General features: G+C 47.7%; 1 protein-coding gene across 6 annotated transcripts in view; it reads left to right on the forward strand.

Moving 5' to 3' along the window:
- HSF2BP (heat shock transcription factor 2 binding protein) overlaps positions 1-24,202 on the forward strand; it is a 65,102-nt gene that overhangs the window by 14,004 nt on the left and 26,896 nt on the right. For 3 of the 6 annotated variants that reach the window (XM_074345429.1, XM_074345346.1, XM_074345399.1), the window contains 4 exons: positions 4,599-4,748; positions 6,472-6,604; positions 9,662-9,793; positions 15,589-15,706. In XM_074345429.1, coding sequence (XP_074201530.1) covers positions 4,599-4,748; positions 6,472-6,604; positions 9,662-9,793; positions 15,589-15,706 — 533 coding nt within the window. Of the gene's footprint in view, positions 1-3,862; positions 3,916-4,598; positions 4,749-6,471; positions 6,605-9,661; positions 9,794-15,588; positions 15,707-24,202 lie in introns of all 6 variants that reach the window. The other 3 variants (XM_074345407.1, XM_074345473.1, XM_074345539.1) reach the window with 2 other exon arrangements.

Below are 24,202 nucleotides of genomic sequence, written 5' to 3' on the forward strand. Positions count from 1 at the left end.
TTCTAATTGGATTTTTTTTTTTTTACTGTTGAATTTAAAGAGTTCTTGATAGATTTCAGGTAAAAGGCCTTTGCTGCGCATACAATTCGCGCCTGTTTTCTCCCGCTCTGCAGCTTGTTTTCGTCTTCACAGGATTTTTCAGAGCAGAAGTTTTAAATTTGAATGGAGTCCAATTTGTTGATCTTTGCTTCCATGGACTGTACTCTGTGTGTCATGTCTGAGGACTTTTCACCTAACCCTTGGTCCTGAAGTTTCTCTCCGTTTTTTTTCCTAACAGTTTTATAGATTTACATTTCACGTTTGTGTTCCATTCTGAGTACATTTTTGTGTAAGGTGGGAACTAATGTTGTGGTTCTTTTTTTTGGGGGGGCCAGTGGTTGTCCAGTTGCTGCAGCGCCATTTGCTGAAAAGCCGCTTTCACGTGTTTAATCGCTTGTGCACCTTTGCAGCAGTCAGGTGGGTGTATTTACCTGAGCCTGTTCTGGGCCGTGGGTCTGCTCTTCCACCAGGACCTCTCTGTGCTGATGGCTGTGGTCACACTGTGAGCCTTCACATCGGGCAAAGTCATTCTTCCCATTTAACTCTTCTTTTTCAAAATTGCACATGTTCCTTTTCCATAAAAAAATTATAACCTCAACTGTATCTACAAAAATTCTTGCTGGAATTTTGATAGGAATTGTGTTACATTATATAGAGATCATTTGGGGAGATTTGATATCTTTCTTATGTTGAGTCTTTCGATCCCTACACAGAGTATGTCTTTTCGTTTTGTGTAGGTTTTTAATTTCTTTCATAAGCACTTTGTAATTTTCAGCATACAGATTCCATACAGGTTTTGTTAGGTTTTTACCCAAGTATTTAATTTTCTTTGGAGCAATTTTAAACCGTGTTGTGTTTTTAATTTTGGTTTCTACTTTTTTGTTTTTAGTATAGTGAAATGAGATTGCTTTTCGTGTTGATCTTCTATCTTGTGATCTGGCTGAACTCACTTATGACTTCTAGTTTTTTTGTAAATTCCTTGAGGTTTTTTAATATAGACAATCATGTCATCTGCATGTAGGGTCACTTCTGTTCTTCCTTATGCTCTGCATAGCTTTTCTTTCTTTCTCTTGCCTTATCACACAGTTTGGAACTTCCAGCACTATGTTAAATAAGAGTGGTGAGAGCAGACATTCTTGCCTTGGTCTTCATCTCAGTCTTCAGCCATTAGGTTTGATTTAAAAAAAGACAGGCTTTGTTGTTTAGAGAAGTTTTAAGTTTATAGCAAAACTGGGTGGCAAGTACAGAGGTTTCCCATACGCTGTCTGCCCCTTATGCGCCTCCCGTGCTATAAACATAAACACGATTTTAGCTGTAGGTTTTTTGTAGATGCTTTTCATCAAATTGAGGAAGTTCTCTATTCCTAGTTGGTTGAGAATTTTTATCATGAGTAAATGCTGGATTTTGTCTGATTTTTTTTGTTTGCTTTTTAGGTTTTGTTTGTTTGCTTGTTTTGTGGGGTAGGTAATTAGGTTTATTTATTTATTTTAATGGAGGCACTGGGGATTGAACTCAGGACCTCATGCATGCTAAGCATGTGCCCTACTACTGGGCTATAGCTTCCTCCTTGACCAATTTTTAGAATGTTTCCATCACGTATCTGTTTTCGGTTAGTCCTTGTTCTCTTGTCCAGCCCTTAGGCAACCACTGATCTGCTTTCTGTCTCTATAGATTTGCCTTTTTTGACTATTTTGTACAAACGGAACTGTACACTGTGTAGTCTTCTGTGTCTGGTGTAGTGTTTTGGAAGCTCGTTCATGTTAGCGTACATTGGTTGTCTGTTCCTTTTCATTGCTGGGTAATACTCCATTGGATGGATAAACCACATTTCATTATCCGTTTACCAGCTGATGAACATTTAGATTATTTGCAGTTTTTGACCATTGTGAAAAATGCTGCTATGAACATTTGTGTACAAGTCTTTGTGTGGACATGTTTTTTAATTTTTCTTGGGGGAGATACCTAGGAGTAGAATTGCTGGGTCGTATGGTGAGTATATGGTTAACTTTCTGAGAAGCTACTAGCTGTGTGCCACAGTGAGTGTACATTCTGCATTCCACCCAGCGGTGTGTGATGGTTCTGCTTTCTCCGTATTCTTGTGAGCACTTGATGTTGTTGGTCTTTTAGATTATAGTGGCTATAGTGGTATCTTGTGGTTTTAATTTGCATTTTCCTCACAACTAATTTTGTTGAACATCTTTTCATGTGTTTATTATCCATTCATGTATTTTCTTTGGTTACTAAGTGTTTATTTAGCTCTTTTGCCTCTTTTTAATTGGATTGTTTTCTTTTTGAGTTGTAAGAGTTCCTTATATATTCTGCAGGCAAGTCCTTTTTGAGATACAGAAATATTTTCTTTTAGTCCATGGCTTTCCACTTTCTGATTGGTGTCTTTTGAAGAAAGAAAGTTTTAAATTTTGATGTTCAATTTACAATTTTGTAGTGGGTTGTGGTTTTGCTGTGCTGTCTATCTGATAAATATTTGCCTGGCTCAAGATGACAGAGATTTTCTCCTAGAAACTTTACATGTAGGTCTGTGATTGATTTTGAGTTGATTTTTTCCACATTTGAATATCTAGTTATTTTAGCATCTTTTTTGTTTTTGTTTTTGTTTTAGCATCTTTTGTTGAACAGATTACTTTTTCCATTGGATTGCCTTGGCAACTTTGTTCAAATTGATTGACATAAATGTCGGTGTTTCATTGATCTCTGTGTCCATCCTCATGCCAGTACCGCACTGGTTTGATTCCTGTAGCTTTATTACAAGTTCGCTTTGAAAATAGGTGGTGTTAGTCCTCTAACATTGTTTTTCTTTTTCAGGCTTTTTTTTTTTTTTTCATTTCCATGTGAATTTTAGAATCAGATGATCACTTTTGTGCAAAAAAGCCTGCTGAAATTTTGATAGAGATGGTATTGAATCCATAGATCCACTTGGGGAGAGTTGCCATCTTACCAATACTGAGTCTTTCAGTCCCTGAACATGGTGTTATCTTCCCATGTATTTGGATCTTTTTCTTAATAATGTTTATAGTTTTTACTGTAAAGCATTATTTTTATTTATTATTTTCTTAAACTAATTTTCTTAAATTTATTCCAAGGTATTTTCTTAATTTTGATGTTATGGAATTTTTTTAAGTTTCTCTTGATATTATTGTGCTGTTTGTGCAGCCCTGTGTCAGGCCATGTCTGTCTGCAACCACCAAATATGACCATAGAAGGCAGTTCTGATGGTCATTCTCAACAGTCCTGTGATCTAGTGGAAAAACCGCCATAAACAGACTAATTGGAATGCAGCCCGCTTCAGTTCTGAGAAAAGCTGGAATTCTGAAAGGAAATGCTGTGATATAGTTTTGCGTGTGTCACCATTGCCTGAGTGACTGAAGAGTGAGTCTTGGAACCAGGCTGCTATTCTGATGAAGTCAGATATTAAAACCCAGAGTTTATAAATCGCATAAAGCAGTTTTAGGATGAGTCAGGCTCAGCGACACTTTTCTCCTAAAGTAAATGTGACTCTACGTGTGAATGTGTATGCAGCTCTGTGCACCAAACGCACTGTCCCCGGGTGGGCGTGAGCGGGCCACCCTGGGCCGAGCCATGGAGTCAGCAGAGTTTGATCTGTGGGCCGCTGCTGCGTTTCTAGCCCTCGGCGAAAAGCCCCTCTGCTGTAATTGTCCTGCGCTCACCTCTGTGAAAGGACACCTGAAACCGCATAGGCTCTCCCTGTGGGCCCTTGAGCTAATTATACTTCTGTATAAATGACTTTGGGTTTTTCTGTTTTTAAGTTTACCTGTTGTTAAGTAAGGAAATGCTCTCCTGTTTTAAGGGAACTTCAGGTTGCAAGGAAGAGAGAAACTGGTGGTGGTGATGCTTGGAGGGGTAAGAAGCCTCGTGTCACCTGAGGCCCACGTGAAGCTGACCCTTGGTCAGGGTGACATCAGGAGGACAGCTCCCTTGCGAGGAGCCCTGGCTGAGACTTGCTTCTCAGAAGCTGCTGGTGGGAGGTTGAGAAGTCTTATCTGGCCTCCATGTTCTTGTTACGCTGGTGCTTAGCTCGCTGCGTCAGGGCACGCCTGGGGGGCCCTTCCTTCTCCCCCTCCCCGCCTCTGCTCCCGTCTTCCTGCCTGGGCTTGGCTGTCACGTGGCGCTTTCACAGTGCAGGGCCGCTTGGCGGCTGCAGGCTCCTTCATTAGAACTGTTGCTCTGGTAGATACCGCTTCCTTCAGGTGTGCTAGCTGGTGCTGGTCCTGGGTGTAGCCATTGGGATCGGAGGTGCCTCACTGTTCGTCTTACTTGAAAGAAGACGAATTCAAGTCTTTGGCAGTATTTATAAACTCCAGTGCAGTACTATGTTCATTTCTATGAGTGTTCTTTTTGCCTCTGAAGTTTTTAAAAAATAAGGAATTTGCCTCTCTAAGGGCTAGTATTCACTTACCACCCGTTTTCTATATTCTGTGTGTATTCCTTTTCTTTAAAAATATCTTGGAAAGAGGAAACACAGTAGAGATATTTCGAGGTTGAATGCTATTTATTTTTCTGATTTTATTTTGTTTTGCTTTCAGGAGAAACTGGCTCTTCGACAGCAGCTGAATGAAGCCAGGCAGCAGCTCCTGCAGCAGGCAGAGTATTGCACGGAGATGGGAGCAGCTGCCTGCACCATCTTGTGGGGCGTGTCCAGCAGCGAGGAGGTGGTCAAGGCCATCCTGGCGGGGGTAAGGCGCCCTGCTGCCTGGCTGTCATCGGTCCGTGCGCATGTAACCGCGCGGCTGCTGAGGCACTGCGGCTGCAGCTGCTGCTTGTGCTCATGGAATCGTTGTGGAATAGCAGCCGTGCAGGGTTGTGCCCTGCTGCTCTGGGGGATGTGTAAACCGAATACAGTAAGATCCCAGATTCTCTCTCAGCATCAGTGTGGCACTTGTGCAGGTAGCTCTACTTCAGTATTATTTCTTGACATTTAGGTGCATTTAATACATAAATGTACATATTCCATAGATAGTGTAGTATTGAATTGACTGAATGTTACATGTTATTTAACATACACATGTTGATAGCATGCGTGCACACACACATCAGGGAGCTTCACTGACGAAGAGAGATTTGAAATGAACCTTGATAAACTTGAATAGGCAGCAGTGGAGAAAATGAGGAAGGTCACTCAGGAGGAGAGAAACAGCGGAGTCAAAGTCGTGGAGTGAGAAGTCTGGAGTTTGTTCTAGGGACAGTTCATGGGCCATTTGACACAGAGTGCAGGGTTAGTGTGGTAAAGTCGTAGGGAAATGAGGCTTAAAAGGTAGGGTGCAGTGTAGTTTTGGAAGCCCTTAATGCCAGGTTGATGATTTTATCCAGTGGGTGGTAGGACTGGATTCCTTAAGGGTTTTGAGTCAAAGAGTGACAGGACAAGAGAAGAATGTGGGGAGATTAACCTGACAGGAAGTGAGGAGGGGGCACTGTGGGTGTGGGGACGGGACAGGAGGACTACTCGGGAGGCCAGCCCAGGGGACCGGGCAGCACCCCAGGCACTGGGGGCCGGGAAGTGGGAGAGCTGTGTGGTTGAGGCCAGAATGGTGGCTGAGTGGCCCCTGCAGCCGAGAGGACGACAGGAGCCCCAAAGAACTGTGCTTTGACTCTGGGAGGACGGGGGGGCCTGACCGGGAGTAAGGTGGTTGGCCGGAGGCCAGTGGTGCGTTACTTGTCACTCGCAGAAGTAAAAATGGTGGAGACGCTAAATGTGTTTTTAAGTTTATTGACCTTTATTGAGGTATAACTAACATACCATAAAATTCACTCATTTATAACTATACAATTTAGTGGTTTTTAGCTAACTTGTAGAGTTGTGTCTTAGAATATTTGTATCACAGTCCAGTCTTAGAACATTTATGTCAGTCCATGAAGTTCCCTTGTGCCATTTGCAAATGCATTGGTTTTCAAACTGTTCCTTAGAACCCAGCCCCCCAAGGAAGTGCTTTCAAGGTTCTGCATACTTGGAGATACTTCTTGCTGAGGGATGAACACTTAACCCGCCCGATGCAGCTGCTCACAGTCTTTTACGTATCGAGGTTTCAGTTAAGACTTTGTTTCAGAAACAGTTCTGCCAAAGGTGTGAACACCTCTGGGTTCATGCCTAGAGCAGAGAACGTATTTTTCTAGTGTATCTGGGTGAATGCATCTCAGCACTTCTGTCATTGTGTAAATGTGAGCTGTTTCCTGTAAGTATTTTTATTTTACTCTTTCTGTCAGTCTGCAGGGTGCTTTTTCTACGTGCGCCAAACTTCTTTCTTCTGATCTTTTCAATGGGAACTTTTAATGAAGGAATGGATTTAAAAATATTGCTTCTTTGGTTAGAACTGAAGTCTGTCTCCTGTGTCCTGCGCTTTGAAAGTGTTTTCCCACTGGCATCTGTGAAAGGGTGTAATACTTTCATTTCTAAACTTTCAGGATAAAGCTTTGAAGTTTTTCAACATCACTGGTCAAACAATGGAGAGTTTTGTGAAGTCACTGGATGGTGATGTCAAGGAGCTGGATTCTGACGAAAATCAGTTTGTTTTTGCTTTGGCTGGAATCGTAACAAGTGAGTAGTTCTTTTCAAATGTAGCGACTTTCGGAAGTGTGCTGCAGACCAGCGGTCACAGTCGCGGGTGTGTGCGCATGGTCTCCTCTCAGGAACGCTGTCAAGCCGGCTCCTGCCCTGGCGAGTCTGACTCAGCGGGTCTGGGAGAGGTACCGGGAGTGTGTGTTGCGGGGCAGCACCCCGGGGATTCTGATCAGTGTCGGTGAGTGAGAAGGACTCCTCCTGGGAAACAGTGGGTGAGCCTGCGTGTTCTGTTCCACCTGCGTGACGGCGTCAGGACAGAGCTGTAAGCTCAGCCACTTGTCACCGGGAGCCATCCCCATGTACCGTCTAGCTGAAGTGACAGCCTTACGCTGAGCCGAAGTGAAGCTCTTGCTGCTGTCTTGGTACTGTAATTAAAGAATTCCAAAACCCTGAGTTGTCTCTTTTGTGAAGTTCCCCCCAAAATTATAGTTATAGTTAGACAGAATTCTCTGGCAAAACTGCTGAAAGGATAAAGCCAAGTGGCCAAGTACGTGACGCTGCCGTCCCAGCGTAGCCGGAGGCGGCGAGCGCGGGGGGCGTCGGGCTCGCTGTTCTGTAGTCAGTGGAGCTGTTCCGTGCGGCTGCCTGCCGTTTCTACGTAGCTCTTTCGTCTCTGCTGTGTCCTGTGCTGCTCTTGGGCTGACTCTGCCGTGAAGGAGAGAGGAAATTTTGTTTTTCCTCGTGGCGTTGTCCTTCATCTGCTGAAACCCTAATGAAGTGGATCCCGCGTAGACCGTTTCTTCTTAATCCCTTAAAAATCGGCGCTGTTCTTCTGGGGCAGAAGCTGAGACCCAGGTGGTGCCTGGGCCGGTCCTGGCTTAGCCTGGCTGGCACGTCAGTCTTCTGCAGGAGGGCCTTCCGTACTTCTGCTGTTGCACCTTCAGTGGTGGAGGCTTCCATTGCTCTACCTTTTAAAATTGCTTTAAGGTCTTTTTTTTTTTAGTAGAAGGTATTTGCAAATTTGATGATTCAATTTTCTACTATTTGCAGGTGACCTCAAAGGTCTGTGATGTGTGTGATTTTTCATTCTGCTGAGTTGGGGATTTGGGCTGCTTGCATGGCCAGCTGGTGGGCAGTGGTGGGGCAGTGGCCAGCGGGTAAGGCCAGCCTGCTGCCCAGTGTACGAGCGCAGCTTGGCTTTGTTTCTCCCCGATCGGAGGGGCTCACGTGGGAACCCCCTGAAGAGTCGGAAAGTGGGCACTTGTAGTTCCCCCTTACATGTGATGCGTTCGCTGGGACGATTGCACCCCGCAGTGGTGGTCTATAAAAGCGCTGCTCCCCAGAGGCCTCGGGGACTCACATATCTGGATGCCAAGACTCTAGTCCACAGGGAGGCGGCATTACCGCAGAGACCGCGGTTGCTGTCAGGTCCTCTGCTTCTAAAACAGGATTCTTTTTAAAAAAATTTACACACAATAAATTAACCTATCACAATTTTTCCGTCACCTTTTTATGGTTCTGCAGGTTTTGTCAAATGCATTTCGTCATGTAACCACACAGTTAAGGTGTGGAGCGGCTCCATCGTGTCTCCCACCTCTCCCCTTCTCCCACTGTCTTCCCTTTGCAGTCAGCCCCTCTGCCCGCTTGTCTGCCCAGGCAGTCGCCCGTCTGGTGGTTTGTTGTACCTTTTGACTGAATCTTTCTTGCTGGCCTGTGTGGCACCCAGCGTCTGCCCCCGGCCAGCAGGCGCTTGCCTCACACCTCTGCTCACAGCACCTCCTTTCCTTATTTTTCGTGTCAGTTGGTCAATCTTCAGCCTCAGTTCTCTGATGTGTTCAAGATGAGTTGTGTTTTTTCAGATCATCTACCCTGCCCCTTTTAAAGAATAGAGGTATAGCTCGCTCCATTTCCTGAATCCTAAGCAAAAACTGGGTGTCAAGGATTTGTTTAAACATTGATGTTGTTAAATTTCTTACTCACCCATAGTCGCTGTTCTTAATCATAGGTTAATATGGTATGAAGGGTCTGGATTTTTAGGCCCAGAGAGTCCACTTCCCAGGATGTAAAGTCTCCGGACTTTACTTCCCTCGTCTGCGGAGTGGAGTAGTGATACCTGCTGTAACCGCGTGGCACGCTGCTGTGGCTGTTTCTGAGTTGTGGGGGGCGGGCAGCACGCTGTGTGGGCAAGGCATTGTTTGACATAGAGGTGCAATTATTTTCAGTGACTGTTACACGTGGACAAAAAGGAACTTAAATGAAGATGGCAGATTGTTATCACAGCCCTGTGAAGATTAACTTGCCTAGCTTGCAAGTGGAAAACCTATTTTTCTAACTACTTTTTCTGCTTTTTGGTGATTTGAAAATCATAGTTACATTCCTTGCCCCTTAATTCTGAGTTCATTCATTCAAACGAGGTATTAGGTAATGATCATAGAATCAACACGACTGATTTTTGATAATTCACGGCAGGACTGGATCCAGCTTATCTTTCGTGGACGAGATAGTCCCGCAGAGCTGGTAGCAGAGCAGCTCTGTGTCAGTGGCCTTGTGTCACTGCTCCCCGCCCTGCTCTCTCCTGCTCCCCGTCCCCCTCCTCCATGCACTCTCCCTGACACGGGGAGCGGTGGCTGTGTGAGAATGGAGGCCAGTGTCCACTTCTGCTTCCATCACTGACCAGCCTTGTGTTCTTGAGTCTGTGACCCTCAGGAAAAGACTTCTGAGAAAAGACTCTTAGGCCCCAGATGATGGTTAACATCTGCCCCGGCCCTGGATGTGGGTGGGTCTGTGTGTGGGAGAGCAAGTTGCCAGATCTGTGCTGTGACATTTAGCCAGGCTTCTGTCACCTAGTCCAAGCCTGGAGTGAAGTGTCAGCGCTTGGGCATTTGGGTGTTTCCGCTCTCTGGCTGTTAGGGGTAGTGCTGCTGTGAACGTTCGTGTGCAGGTTTCCGTGTGAACATGAGTGCTCAGCCCCTGGGTGTGCTTGGCAGTGGAAGTGCTGGGTCACGGGGCAGCTCTGTGTTTAATCTTTGAGGAACCACTAGACCCTTTTCCGCGTGGCCGCACATTCGCCTTCTGGCAGTTGCTCTTCCCTAGGTCTGCAGAACGTTCCAGCTTTTCTGTGTGTGGGGATCTCTGTTGTCGCTGGAGGTGGCTGGTTGTTTGAGCTCCAGGAGAGATCATCAGGGACTGTGTGGACCCTCGCACTGTGGTCGGGCCTCCTGGAAGGTGAGGCTGGCTGGGCGGGAGCTGATTTTCAGTGTGAGCACTGACCACTGTGATTTCATCTTGGTTCTGTCTCTGAATCATTCATCGAATCAGCTTTCAGGACAACAGCCGAACGGAAGCATTTAGGACTCAGGGACAGATGTGGGACAAGTATAAGCTAGGCCCTAGGAGGACACCCTGGACTGGTGACCTGATCGAGGTCATGACCAGCTAGTGTTGCCCCTTTTCCCTTACGGATCAGACCCCTCAGCGGACAGCGCTAAGGTGGCTTGGGAAGGGGCGTGTCCTCTGCAAGCTGTCTCCCATCGTGGACACTTGCACTGTAGAGAGAACCGAGGCTGTCTGTCATCAGACAAGTCTAACAGGTGCTGGGCTGAGGGTGTTTTGCTGACGTACTGTTACGTCAGAAGGAGAAAGTAGTACTATTTCATAATTGATTTGAGGGAAAGTGCTGGGTATTTTTGGTTAGCAGTTGGGATGGTACCGCACGTGGTGCCACCAGGCTTCTAGGTGATCCTGGCACAAGGCCTGAAAACCATTGAATTTAGCTGAGTGGCAGTTGCTCTGAAACAAGGAGGCAGTGAGCCTTGCCTCCTGGGTTAAGGGACAGGCCCTGTGAGGCGGTGGGTCTTTGATCAGTGCTGTGTCGTTGAGTTCATGTCCCTAGAGCAGTGCTTCTCAAGCTCAGCAGTAGAATTCTCTGTCAGGAGGGGTGTTCTGTGCATTGTTGGGGTTTAGAGACACGCCTGGACTCTACCCACTAGAGGCCAGGAGCAACCCCCAGCTGTGACAACCAGGAAAGTCTCCAGATGTTGCCAAATGTCTGCTGGCAGCAAGATGATCCTCCTTTGCTACTTTGAGAACCTGTGCCCCAGAGCGTGGCCTTCACCTGCCATGCACAGAGACAGAGTGGTGTGTGACACTCGGGAAGAACAGAGGTGATTGTGGAGAGAGATTTTGAGATCACCGAAGGCGTTGTGGCTTCTGTGCCCCGGGCATGTTTGCGTCTAGTCATGTGGAGGTCTTCCTAATTCAGGGCAGTTTGGTGTCTGTTATCCACGGTATCCAGTTAACCACAGTTACAGGTTGGGAGAAATGAAAGATGCTGGGAGTCTTTCTTTCCTGAGAGTGCGGTTGAGTGTAAAGGGAGGGATTCTGAGCAAGTGGCGAGAACAGGAGTTCCGCTCGCAGGTGAGCCGTGGGAAGGCGGGGGCTCCTGCTTCCCTCCTGGTGGATCTGAGGTCAGCGCATTTGGCTGGAAGTGAAACTGTGTCACCATAGGCTTTGCCAGTGATTTTTCTATGACTGGCTGTCCTCACAAAGTGTGCTCATTCTGCAGTGGAAACTTATCTAACCTGGCGAGGCAGGGTTTACGGGCGAACACGCCAGCAGATTGTAAGCGGTGTGGGAACGGCTCCCAGGAGCCTCTCTGACACTGCAGAATGACAGCAGCAGGCGGACGGCCTTGCTTCATTCCTGCCAGCTGACCCTCAGGCGCTGGCTGCTTCTCTCTGATCGGACTTCTCACCACAGAAGCCAGGAGAGAAACTGGATTCTAGAAGCCACTTCCCAGTGGGACTGGACACTCCCTCCAGCTCTGAGGGGGGCTTTCCATAAATAGTGTACAGAGGCAGTTCCCAGACTGAGATTACCCATGGCCTTTGGCCTACTCCCACCCCGACAGCTAAGTGATTGACTTGATAAGAAAGTACCACAGCACATGCAAAGGAAAGAACCCAAACAGTAAAACAGGGTCATAGTATTAATAGAGCAAACTTGCTTATGTTTATTTCAAAAAAATATGGCGAATTAGTGCTACAGATAAGTGGTTTATAGAACACAGGCCCAGGATGAGCAGTAGAGACTGAGTAACCCAGTGAACGGGGCTGTGTGTCCCTACAGTTACTCCTTCTTAACAGCTTTATTGAGATACAATAATACACCATACAGTTTGCCAATTTGAAGTATATAATTTGATGGCATTAGTACATATGCTATGCATCACTTTCCATGATCAGTTTTAAAGCATTTCATCACCCCAAAAGAAAGCCTGCCAGCCTCCGCCATTCCCCAGCCCTGCCGTTTCCCTGGCTCCAGGCAGCCACTAAGCTGCTTCTGGACTCCGGATTTTTCCTGTGCCTGACACTCCGTATAGTGGACCCATAGAGTGCGGTCCTTTGTGACTGGCTGTTTGTTTGCTTTGTTCACTTAGCATAGTGTTTTCAAGGCATTTATGTCATAGCGGGTGTCAGCGCTTCATTCCTTTCTGTGGCTGAATAGTACTCTGTTGTATGGCTACCACATTTATCCATTTATCAATCGACGGACATTTGGGTTGTTTCTGTTTTTTAGTTATTGTGAATAATGATGCTGTGAACATTTGTGTACGAGTTTTTTGCATGTACAGGTTTTCATTTCTCTTGGGTATACAGCTCGGAGTGGGCTTGCTGGGTCATACAGTATGGCTTTAACCATTTGAGGAACTGTCAGACCATTTTCTGACATTGACTTCACCATTTTACATTCCCACCCGTGCTTTTTAGTTATTTTTTTGGTTAGAGCCATCATAGTGGGTATGAAGTGGTATCTCATCGTGGTTTTGATTTGCATGTCCCTGATGGCTAATGATATTGAGCGTCTTTTCATGTGCTCTTTGGCCATTTGTGTATTTTCTTTGGAGAAATGTCTATTCAAGCTCTTTGCCCGTTGTATAAAATTAAGTCCTTTATCTCTTTATTATTGAGTTGTAAGGGTTTTTTGTATATTCTAGATACCAGTCCCTTGTCAGATACACGATTGCAAAAAGTTCTCTCATTTTGTGGTTGTCTTTTCACTTTCTTGATAATGTCCTTTGAAGCACAAATGTTTTAATTATGATGACATCCAGTATAGTTTTTCTTTAGTTGCTTGTGTTTTGTTGTAAAACTAAGAAACCGTTGTCTACTTCAAGGACATGAAATTTACTCCAATGTTTTTTTCTAAGGGTTTTATAGCTTTAGCTCACACATTTTGGTCTTTGATTCACTTTGAGTTAATCTTTATGTACGGTGTGAGGTAGGGGTCCAGTTTCATTTCTTTGCATGTGACTATCCAGTTGTCCCAGCACCATTTGTAGAAAAGATTTTTCTTTTGTCCTTTCTCCATTCAGTTGCCTTGATACCTTTTTGGAAATCAATTGGTCATAAATTTGAGTATTTATTTCTGGACTCTTATTTCTGCCATTGATCTATGTAGCTGTCATTATGCCAGTACCCTGTTATTATTTCTTATTGTTGAAAATAAGACAAAGTTATTACAAACTAAAGCAAAAATATCAGACATGCTATACTTCAATTCTTTATATTTTTTATCAGAAAACATAATTCACACTAGTTTCGTTTTTTATATAATTACTATGGTAACCTCTAGAAATATCTATAAACTTCAAAGAAAAATGAGCCTACAAAAAATAAGTACATTTTAACAGAAAATTAAACCAACAATCGTTTTTAGTCCTGAGGTTGACTTTCGTAAGCATCCCAGACAGTCTGACAGACACTCGAGTTATCAGTGTACGAGTTTATTCACATTTATTTCACCTCACAATTTGCTCTTCAGTTATCGGCAGTCAGTGAAATGCAGGGTTGGCATTTGCTGTCCTAGTACTGGATACGTGATACAGGGCTCCATCTCCCGGTAAGGTTATTGTGTTTGTTGCTGGTGCCTGCTCTGATACCATGTACCTTTGCTGTGTAGTGTTTCATCAGTGATGTGTTAGTGATGTTCCCACTGTCTACTGCTATGTAACAAACTGCCCCAAACTTCATCTTTAAACAGCAGTCATTTATTTTGCTTGCAAACCTGCAGTTTGCTCAGGGCTTGGCAGGGATGATTCGCTGTGGCTCTGCTCTGTCTGGGGCCTCAGCTGGGGTGACCCAGATTGCTGAGGGATGGAACAGCGAGGGGCTGGTGGATGTCCTTCTCTCCTCTGTGGTCTTAGGGCTTCTCCACCGTGTGCTTTTCCTGTGGTCTCTGCACCACAGCAGCCTCGGGAGAGTCAGATTGCTTTTCTAGCGACCCAGGGCTCCTAGAGCAAGTGGCAAGAGACCAAGGTGGAAGCCGTCAGGCTCCTCTCCACCTTTCCTTGAAAGTCACGCAGCAGGTCTGATGTGTTCTGCTAGTTACACATTGAGTCTTAGGGCAGGAACAACCCAGGGGTCTGCAGAGGCACGGTCTTGGGAAGTCGTCTCTGGAAACTACCTACCAAAATATGTGGCTGGAATGTAAGTTTTCCTGCAAGGTTCCAGTATGTATCTTAACATGAAAAATGTTTTCCCCCCAAAAACTACCTTAAAATGATCTTCTCTCAGCTAATGACGCCAGATGCTTCATTGTCCCCCCCGCCCCCCAAATATTTCTTCAGTCGAGGTAGAGTTTTACGTGATAGAAAATACACTCATCAGGTTCAGATTCACTGAAGAAAGGAGGTGTCAGTGAAGGGGTCCGTCTTCAGCAAAGTTACAGCTGTCATAAAATTATATACCAGATGAACAGCACCGATTTACGAGGCAAACTTGGTGGGAAGATAAGCAGAAATGGGAAAAGAAATGTTAGGTTTAAGAGATTTTAACGTACCTCTTTTGATCCTCATCAGCTTAGAAAAACAAAAATAAATAGGAATATCCAGGATCTGAGTCTATAAAGTTGATCTGGTTGCATAGATTAACTTTTATAGTATGACTGAAAAATTATGCTGAATACTGGAATTTGACACAGCATTGTAAAATGATTATAAATCAATAAAAAATGTTAAAAAAACTTTTATATTCTACCATCAGATACAGTTAATCAGAGGCAGAACAGGTAAGTGATAAAATTCATCCTCCCTCCTGGACAATTATTAGTAAACTAAAAATAGAACAACACTTTCTTGAAGGAGAGAGGACATCCGCCAGGACCCCCGTCAGACATCACGTTAACTGAGTTAGGAGACGCGTTTCCATCGAAGTCAGGGGAGGAGCCAGGCTGCTGCTGCTCTTCCACGCTGGCTGGCTCGTTCGTGTTAGGGGTTTTAGTCACTTTGAATCATGCTTTACTGTTAGACCTAGCTAAGAAGAGTCTTACCAACACACACATAAGTGTTTTTGGATCACCGATGTGTCCTTCCAGGTCCTTGGGAATGTTGGTGGAGCATTAGCTGCAGCTCCCTGGGGAGCCCGTGTAATGACCAGGTCTGGTCTCCACGCTGGTCTGCAGGGCCTCAGGCCTGAAGAAACGTGATACTGTTGACCATTACAGGATGCACAATTCAGAAAAGTTTTTTTTTTAGAATCAATTTTCATACTCTCTTTTGACCTCATGATTTCAGTTTGGTATTGTGGTTCAAGCCATTAGGATTTCAGTCCCGGGGCTGAACGTGGGTTTTGGTGTCCTGGTCCCAGATGAAGCAATCAGCCCTCACCTTCCACTTGGACCCTGACTGCTCACAGCTGTTAATCCAGCCTTCTGCAGCCCGGCGCCCGCTTGCTGTGCTGTGCTCAGGCTGCGGAAACGTTAGGCCCAGTGCTCTGTTCCACCGCCGGGCACTTGCTGATCACAGAGGCCGTTGCTCACTGTCTCCGTAGCTGCTGTCACTGTCAGTCACTCCGTCTGGGCTGCCCACCCTGTGGACGACACCGCTTAGCGCCTTGTCGGCCGTCTGCGTTTCACTAGGTCTGTGAGGAGAGAAGCAGCAGCAGCCGTTCTGCCTCGGACAGGCTTTTCTAGGCGCTGAAGCCACAGCGATTCTGACGCTTCGTTTTCTCTTCCTGTTGCAGATGTTGCTGCCGTCGCATGTGGCCGGGAGTTCCTGGTTACCTCAAGCCGCGTGCTCTTGGACACCATCCTGCAGCTTCTGGGAGACTTGAAGCCGGGACAGTGCACCAGACTCAAAGTGTACGGTGGATAATGTTTCAAAGTTCATGTTTAGCTACATGTTAGTTAGCATTTGCAGGTTGGACCTCTTTTTCAAGTAAATGCACTTAATTTGGCTATCGTCCTAAAAAATCGAAGAAACAGATTTCCTGGAGAATTAAGGGATGCACTCTTTTCAGTACTATTTTAGGAAGATAATATAAACAGAAGGAACGTTCTCACCTCAGGGCAGTGGGTGAGTTCCAAATGCTGTCACGGGCACTTCACGGTGGTCATAAAACAGGTGCTTGTCGTGGCAGCACCCCACTTCCAGGCGCCAGAGTCCATGCTCGTTTTCTGCTGCTGTGGAACAAATTACACAGCTTAGTGGCTGAAACAACACCCTTGGTAAGGTCTGTAGGTCAGAGGTCTGAGCGGGCTTGATCAGGTTTTCTGACATGTCTCGCAGGGCCAGAATCGGGGCTCTTTTCAGGAGGCTCTGTGTCAGAATCTGCGTCCAGGGGTGTCCAGGTTGCTGGAAGAATCCAGTTCCCTGTGTTGATAGGACTGAGGTCCCTGTTTCCTTGCTGGCTGTTGGATGGGGCCACGTTCAGCTTCCAGGGACCCCACCCCATCTTCAAGTCACAGCAGCTCACTGAGTCTTTCTTACACTCTGGAAATTCTTGGGTCTCCTCTTCTGCTACCAGCCAGAGAAAACTCTGCTTTTGTTGGGCTTGCAGGTTTAAATTTGGTGTAACTGGGCAAATACCCTTTGATTAACTCAGAGCCAGCTGGTGAGTAACCTGACTTACACTGCAGGGTCTCACTGCCGTGCCCAGGTGGCTTAACATGGCCAGAGGGTTATGTGTGCAGTCCTGGGGGTTAGGGCAGGAAATTGTGACCCGTTTTAGGGTTCTGCTCCTGCATCATTTATGTTGAGCGTTTGCTTTGACTTCTTGGAGTGCTTTATGAAACAGCTTCTTTAAGTCTTTGTCAGGTATGTCTCACATCTGTGTCGTCTTGGCCTTGGTTTGTCTTGATTGTCTTGACCCACACGAGTTGGGATTTTCCCTGTTTCTTCACAGGCTGGGTAACTTGGATTGTGTTGTGAACACTTGGATGTTGTGTTTTGAGACTCTGGGTCTTGTTTAAATCCTGTGGGAAATGTGGATGTTTTTGTTTCAGCAGGAGATCAGCCTGGTTGGGTTCAGTCACAAGTTCTGACCAGCCTGCACTGTTTGTGGCTTCCACATCAGTCCCATTTTTAAAAAACCTTTGTGGTGACATTGGGTCTGCCTCTCATGTCTGTCACTGAGACTGGGGTGATGGTCGACACTTTGGTCCCCAGAGTCTTAGATGTGCTGTTTACCATCAGGTCTGCACAGATGTAGCTTGGGCTGAGGCCAGGAGCCTGTAAACGCCCTTGTGGGGTCCCTCTCCAGAACTCTTAACTCCCCACACATCTTGGTACTTGGGAGCTCCCCGGGGCTCCCCTTTCAGTCCTTCTCCTGGAATCCGGGGTTTGTGTGCCTTGAGGTGTCACCTGCATCTGTGGCTCTGCCCATGTCCAGGGCAAGCGGGAGCGCAGTGGATCACAGCCCTTCTGGCGGGGAGGAAGGTCCCCTCACAGAGTTTGTTACCTGGGGACTCCCACTGCCTGTGAGGTCCCTGCCAAGAGGTCCCTCTCCTACGCCTCGAGCTTGAGCTGGAGGTCTTCTCCTGGTGCCATCTCTGCGTGGGTCACTGCCACTCTTGGACTTGGGGGCTGAGTGGTAAACTCATTGCTGGTTTGGTGGCTCTTATAATTCTGGTCTTCTTCTCAGTCCACCTGCTAATGTTGGCTTCTCAGGGCTCTAACATAGCTGCTCCCTGTATTTGGTTCAGGATTTATAGCTGTGTTCAGAGGAAGGAAGAGGGCAGGTGCATTTACTCCATCTTACCTGGAACCAAGCTCTTCAGTCCATTAGTGTTTTGTGCTAACAGGTGTATGTACATGAACAACATGGCTAATACAGGACGACATATGACTGTCATAGTCTTGTGTATATTCTTACAAGTTGTCTGTGGATCTGCTTGATTCCTCTTAAGTAACTTACATCAAAGAAAATGTCATGTTTGGATTGTCGTCTCACTGCTGATGGACATTTAGGTCACTTTTAGCTTTTACTCTACAAGTATTACGCTGCAGTGAAAACATTTGGTAAGTGTTTCCTTGCTGACCTGTGTGAGAACCCCTCCAGGAGTTTCCCAGAAGTGCAGCATTTGAGAAGTAGGACATGCACATTTCCAGTTTTATAAAATGCTGCAAATTTGTCACTGAAGTACACACTTCCACCCGTATGACATCAGTGTTCTGTGTTCCTGCACCCTCATGCACACTTCATTATTATATTCCTATAAAGAATACTTGTATTATCTATCCACGTCTGTCTGTCTGTCTCTAGATTTAGCTTACCAGTAAGGTTGAGACTCTTCACACATCATACTGTGCGTATTACTGTGAATTACCTGTTCATGTCTGTTGCCCATTTTCTATTAGGTTGTATTTTTCTTAATGATTTGCTGTCACTCTTTGCATATTCTGGATACTAAGCCATCATCTCCTTTGCTTCTGTGTCTGTACACAGTGTTTACAAGAGCAGCCAACCCCCTCCTCCAGGTTGCAAAGTGAGGCTTTGTGTGAGGGCTGCGTCTCTTCTAGCCTCTCTGGCCCCAGCGTGCAGAGCTCTCTGCCTTTTCGTCCTAGTGAGCCTTTGTCCATTGCCGTGGGTGATGAGGAACCGCCTGCAGAGACATTTGCTTGCTTGCTTGACAGTCACGCCAAATCTTCAGGCAGCCAGTGATCTCAGCACCCACCTGTGCTCCCTCCCCTGTTCACTAGTCCTCTCCCCACCTCCTGCAGGTGCGAATGACTTGAACATCTTTGTTGGTGACTTGTGCAGCAGTTAATGTCAGGGTCGTTGGCCTTTCTCGGCTGCAGAGATGTTAGGTGCTCTTCCCTGTGAGTAACCCGCCCTGCAGCCACGTCCTGGATGTTGGCACTGTGCACGCGCTTCAGCCTCTGAGATGGAAGCTCTGCCGTGTACCCCAGATGCCTTCCTCTTGCTCGACTCCTTTTTCCCCTCACTCCTCCCTTCACCTTGCAGCGACCCCTGCTCCTCACTGCTTCTCTCTCCTCCAGTCACTCCATCTGCCCCACGGCTTCCCCTCTGTCCAGCTTACCTGGATCCCCTCGTGAGATGCATTGGGGTTCTGTTCCTCCTTCTGACAGCAGCCACGGGTGCCTCACTGCTGTCTCCCGAGGCTCTGACCTTGGACCAGCCACGTGCCTTCTCTTCTCCTTGTTGCAGTGATACTTGAGAAGGTTTCCTGCCGTTCTGCCCCCTCCTGGTCCTGGGCCCCCCAGAACCCTTCTTTGTGTCCTCATCAGCCCCAGTCAGAGCTGCACAGGGGCCAGGGCAGAATTCAGACTGTCTCTGTGACGCTGACCACTGTGCTGTTCTTCTGTCCTCTGCAGGGTTGGGGGGGTGTCCCAGCAGGTGATGGTCCTTCCTGCTCCCCAAGGAGAGCCGAGGGGTGTGGGTGTGAGCTTACTCATGCCCACCCGCCCTCACTTCTCTCACGTGTCGGAGGAGCGTGTGGCTTCTTGGGGTTTTTGGCAAGCGGCCCGCCCACCGCTGGGTGGGGCTTGCTGTGCTTTTGATGAGTGGCCCCTGGGATTTTGCTCAGTCAGTGGCCGTCTCTTGCTTCTGCATTTCCAAGTGCTCCCGCTTCCCTGGCTTCTTTTCGGCCTGTTTTCTCCCAGTTGTGCTGTGACAGCCTTCAGCAGGGACCAGGGTCCATACCAGGCCATTTGCCAGCTCTGCTAACATTTGGAGGGGTTCTGTCCACCTCCTCCCCATGTGCCTGTGCGTAGCCTGTGCGTGGTCAGCCAGCACCCGGGCTGAGGAGCCAGGCGCTTCCCCAGCCTCGCCAGCCCCGGTCCTCTTCCTCCCCCCTCCGGCCTCGGGTGTCAGGCCTGCATTCCCGAGTCTGGTGTGGGGTGGGGGTGGGCAGGGTCTGGGCCGTGTCTGGGTTGCAGAGGGCTGCCACGCATCGTGCTGGCACAGCCTGGCACGGCGGGCCCCGAGCCTCTCCTGGTCAGTCTGGTTTCCCCACTGCTGTCCTGTCGCCGTTCTTGGTTGGGTTCCTGAGTTGTTCCCAGTCAGACCCTCAGTAGTCTAGGTGGTAGGAGAGTCGTCGTTGAAGACGTTCTGATCGATTTCTAGGATCTTGGTTAACAGTTAAGTGTTTGATGAGGAAAGTACACCTCGGGCAGCGGGAGCAGGGACAGGCAGACTGTGACCGGTACGTGGGGACACAGTGGGATGCAGTAGAACACGCGGGTCCGCATGGCAGATGTGTCGCCGTGGAGGGGAAGCCGCTGTGGCCACCCGCTGATGTGGACGCGGACGGGCGTGGTCAGGGCTGTGTGCGCGTGCCCGGAGGTGGGTGGCGGGCACGCGCACGCAGCGGGGGAGGTGGGGCCGGCCCTGCAGTGCGGGCTCAGGTTCGGCTGGCGGGGTGTGGCTGGGGGGGAGGTGTTCTTTCTCAGCCGGGGGGTCATGTTCGTTCTCTCTGTTCTTCAGTGTGACGTTTAGTCTGAGGTGTCTGATTGGGATTACGCGTGGTACGGACCACAGCCTTCAGGTTCTGCCTTGCCTGGGGAGGGGACAGCGGGTCTGAAGCAAGCCCGCCCGGCCGCTGATGGCGGTACCCCTTTAACGGCGGTGGGCCTCCAGCCGCAGGCTCCGCCGTCATTTGGTCTGAGTGTCCGGCTGTGCTGCCCGCCGGTGCTTTTCTCTCCCGGGGGAGACCTTCACTGCTCCTTGTTTCTTGGAATCACTTGGTGGTGCTGATTGGGCTACTTTAGGTTTTCATCCGTTTTGGGTGATTGACTGTGGGCTTCGCTTCAGGCCGGGAGACGTCACAGTCGTGCCTTTTGGGTTATTTTTATTGCTGGTTTGTTTGAAGCGCTGGGTGTGCTGATTCCCTGCTGCTTCTAGGTTACGAGTTATACTTTCTTTCACGATGAGGAGTAAGGCGGTTGAGTTGCGTCACCTTTGCTTTTGGTGACTCAGCCTTGGACGCCAGGCAGTCCGGAGGGCTCTGACTTCTCACCAGGAGAGACGTTCACTCCCTGGCGTGGCCTGGGGTCTGCAGGCGAGGAGGGGCCTTTCACTCAAGGAGGGCTGCTTTTGTAGCACTCAAGTTTGCTGCTGCCTTTCAGTCCTTTTTTAAATCAATGTCAAGTGCATTTAAGATTCTAAAGACTGCAGAGATCGGGAAGCTGCTCTTTTGGAATCCATTAATCCATTTATTATGTATCTTCTGCTCAGGATCATGGTAAGAAGCAGAGTTTGCCTTTTTTGTCACTGGAAGGAAAAACGACTCCTGGAACTACAGCAGTTTGGGGAATGACATTTACGTTCCACACTGAGTGCCGGGAGAGTGAGCTGGATGGGCAGTCTCTGCTGACGTGCGGTCAGAGACTTGGTACATTATTTACAAAGTGCTTTCGGTTGGAGTAGAAATGTTGGAATGGGAAGCATTCTCATAAGAACCAGAGTTCGTTGTTTGCTGAGTCCTGGTGTGACCTTGAGGAAGCCTCTGGTCTTCTGTAAGATGGAACCTGGCAGTAATGCCAGGTCAGGTGGCACCGTGGTCGTTGCAATTACGTTTGGTCCATTTTAGCTTCTTAAGGATGGCTGATTGTGACCAAATACGAAGTTTCAGAGATGTTTATCAGTTTATGTTTTTGCCACCTTAAAATTAAAGGGCAGTCAATGAAGAATTTCAACTAGACATATTTTTTGGAGTTTGCTCCATATTTCAGTTATTATCCAGATGTTAACTTCACCTTTTAAGATCTAGAGAAGATTGGCTTACCTTATTTTCATGCTCCAAAGCAGGGGTTGGCAAACTTTTCCTCTAAAGGGCCAGACAGAAATGTTTTAGGCCCTGAGGGCCACGTGGTTCTGCTGCAGTGACTCAGCCCTGCTGTGGTAGCCACAAAGCAGCATAAAAGATACATTGAGTTTTAAGGAATTCCAACTATCTGTGTTGGTGATCTGAAGTAGGAACTTTGCTTGAAATCCTGGATGAGAGATCTCAGAAAATTCTAGTTAGTGTGCTGAATTTTCGTCATGAATATGACATTTGAATATCCGTTAATAACTCATTAAATGGCTTCCCAGTGCATAGATTTTGGATATGTGTAAAAATTGTCAGGAAAACTTGAAAAGATTTGTAATTTTGGGTCATTTTGTGGCCTGTGAGGAGGCTGAGAATCGTGATTTGAGAGCCAGGCATCACTGCTCTCAAGGGCGCTGGTCTGGTGGTGTCTGCCTGGACAAGAGCGTTGCCTTGGCTTTGAGAACGCCCGTGGGAACCGGAGAGACGGACTGTGCGGCGAGCTGTCCCACCGAGGCTCTCCGTCCCTGGGGGTCAGTTCACTCTCCAGATTTAAACTGAGTGCTGACAGTGACCACAACCCAGGTACTGTGCTAGTCTGTGTGTCTGGAAAGACAAATGGGCCATGGAGCTTGCTTTTGACAAACTACTTTTAGTGGGGAAACAAGCCTTTTTTTTTTTTTTTCTTGATGCCTATATATATATATTTTTAAATAAAAATAACAAGTTTTGGCAAGAGTGTGGAGAAAATGGAACCCTAGTACGTTGCTGGTAGGAACATACAGTGGCACCAGTGCCTTGGAGAACAGGCGGCGCCCCTGCAGGCTGCACGTGGGGTCACCGTGTGACCCAGCAGTCCACCCCAGCTGTGCACCCGAGGGCTTGAGTGCAGGAACTCACACGGATGCTTGTATGCCAGTGTTCGAAACCAGCCACCTTAACAGAATACTGTAATAAACGTTTTCCATGGCGTGCATGTGCGCATGCACCGTGAGTTACTTCATTGGTCCCTTGTCAATGGAGTGAATCACTGTTGCTGACTTTCCTTTGGCCTCAGACTCCAAGATGTCTTGGTGCGGTGCTGTCACTGGTCCTGTCTTCATTTAAAGTTTTGGTGTGTTGCTTGTTACGGAAGTTTTGCAGTAGTTTTGATTAAAAATTACATTATATTAAAAAACATCTTGGTTTCTAAGCTTTTTGGCACCCCTTAAAATGGTGGCCAAAGCAAGCGCCTTGCCGTCCCCAGCCTCGCTGGGCCTGCTGGCTCGCGGTTCGGCGTGTCCGCGCTGGGCCCCGGGGCTGCCTCCTGGGGAGGATGGGCGTCTGTCCCTGCGGGGACTTGCTTGCCTGACCCCCACGCCCCGGCCTCCCTGAGGCGGTTGGTGGCCGAAGCCCGCGCCCCGTTCTGGGCCCTCCTCGCGCTCTGCCCGGCCCCTCGGCGCCTGCCTCGCGTTTTCAGTGCGTTGCTTGTTCTGGTGCCCGCCTTCCTGGGCCCCTCCTCCCTAGCCTGGCTGTTTGCTGTGATTTCTTTAGCTCTCTCTTCTGCTTAGTCTTTCTCCTTTTTCAGGTGTCAGTTTACAGTCGGGTTATTATTGTTCCCTTTGTTGCAAGTTCTCTTTTGAGCTCCTTGACGGTGTTTTCAACTTCTTTTGGAATTACTTACACCTATTAACATACTGTTCTGCACGGACACTGTAGTATCTGATGGCTTGTAGATGCCGTCTCTAGTTCTTAGTCCTGGGGGTCTTATTTTTCACGTTTTGTCATTTTCACTCTGAACTCACAATTGTTACCACTGTATTTGTGGGAATTATTTGAAGACCAACTTGAGGGTCCTTTCCTTTAAGAGAACGTTTACTTTGGCCAGGCAGCTGGAGCAGCTCCTATCCCAGGCCTCCTTTCTTTATTAAAATGATGGGGTTGGGGATTTTCAGGCCATACGAGAAGTATGGACTCACACCACGCTTGACAGCTCACTCTTGCCTGGCTCTCTGCAGGGCTCTGTGCTCTGAATCCTTGTCTTGCGTTGGTCTGAGGCTTTTCTTTGTGTCCCTCTGCACGAGGCACCAGCACTGACACTCTGTGCCTCTGGGATCTGTCATCTTTAGGGCTCACCTTCCTAAATTTGTGCTCCCACTAAGTTCCTGATCTGATGTTTTCCCTTCATTTCTTGCAAGCTCATCCATTTTTTCCAACGGTTTGCAAAATATTTGTGTTGCTTTTTCTGTTGCTGTGCAGTGTGAAGGTTTTGGGGTCTCTGTACTCCGCAGTGTTACCAGAAGCCAGTCTGTAGTTTTCCAGTTTTCATCTGACTCTGCGTTAGCAGTCATGCTCAGTCCCAAGACCACCTGTGAAGCCCCGCGTGACTCTGGACACGTAGGGCTGTGGTGTGGCGCCCTTCTTCCCTCGTGCTGTGGCGTAGACAGGGTGTGTGGCCTGTGCTGGCCCCCAGACATTGTGCGCGGCGCTCAGCGAATGGCAGATGGGACTAGGTTTTAAGCCGTGACTTGAGCTCCCAGTGTGCAGTGTCCTGGTGAGCTGAGGGTCACTGGTAGATAAACGCAGGGCTCGTAACCGAAGAGACTG

This window comes from Camelus bactrianus, chromosome 1 (assembly GCF_048773025.1).
Source record: "Camelus bactrianus isolate YW-2024 breed Bactrian camel chromosome 1, ASM4877302v1, whole genome shotgun sequence".
NCBI classification, from domain to species: domain Eukaryota; kingdom Metazoa; phylum Chordata; class Mammalia; order Artiodactyla; family Camelidae; genus Camelus; species Camelus bactrianus.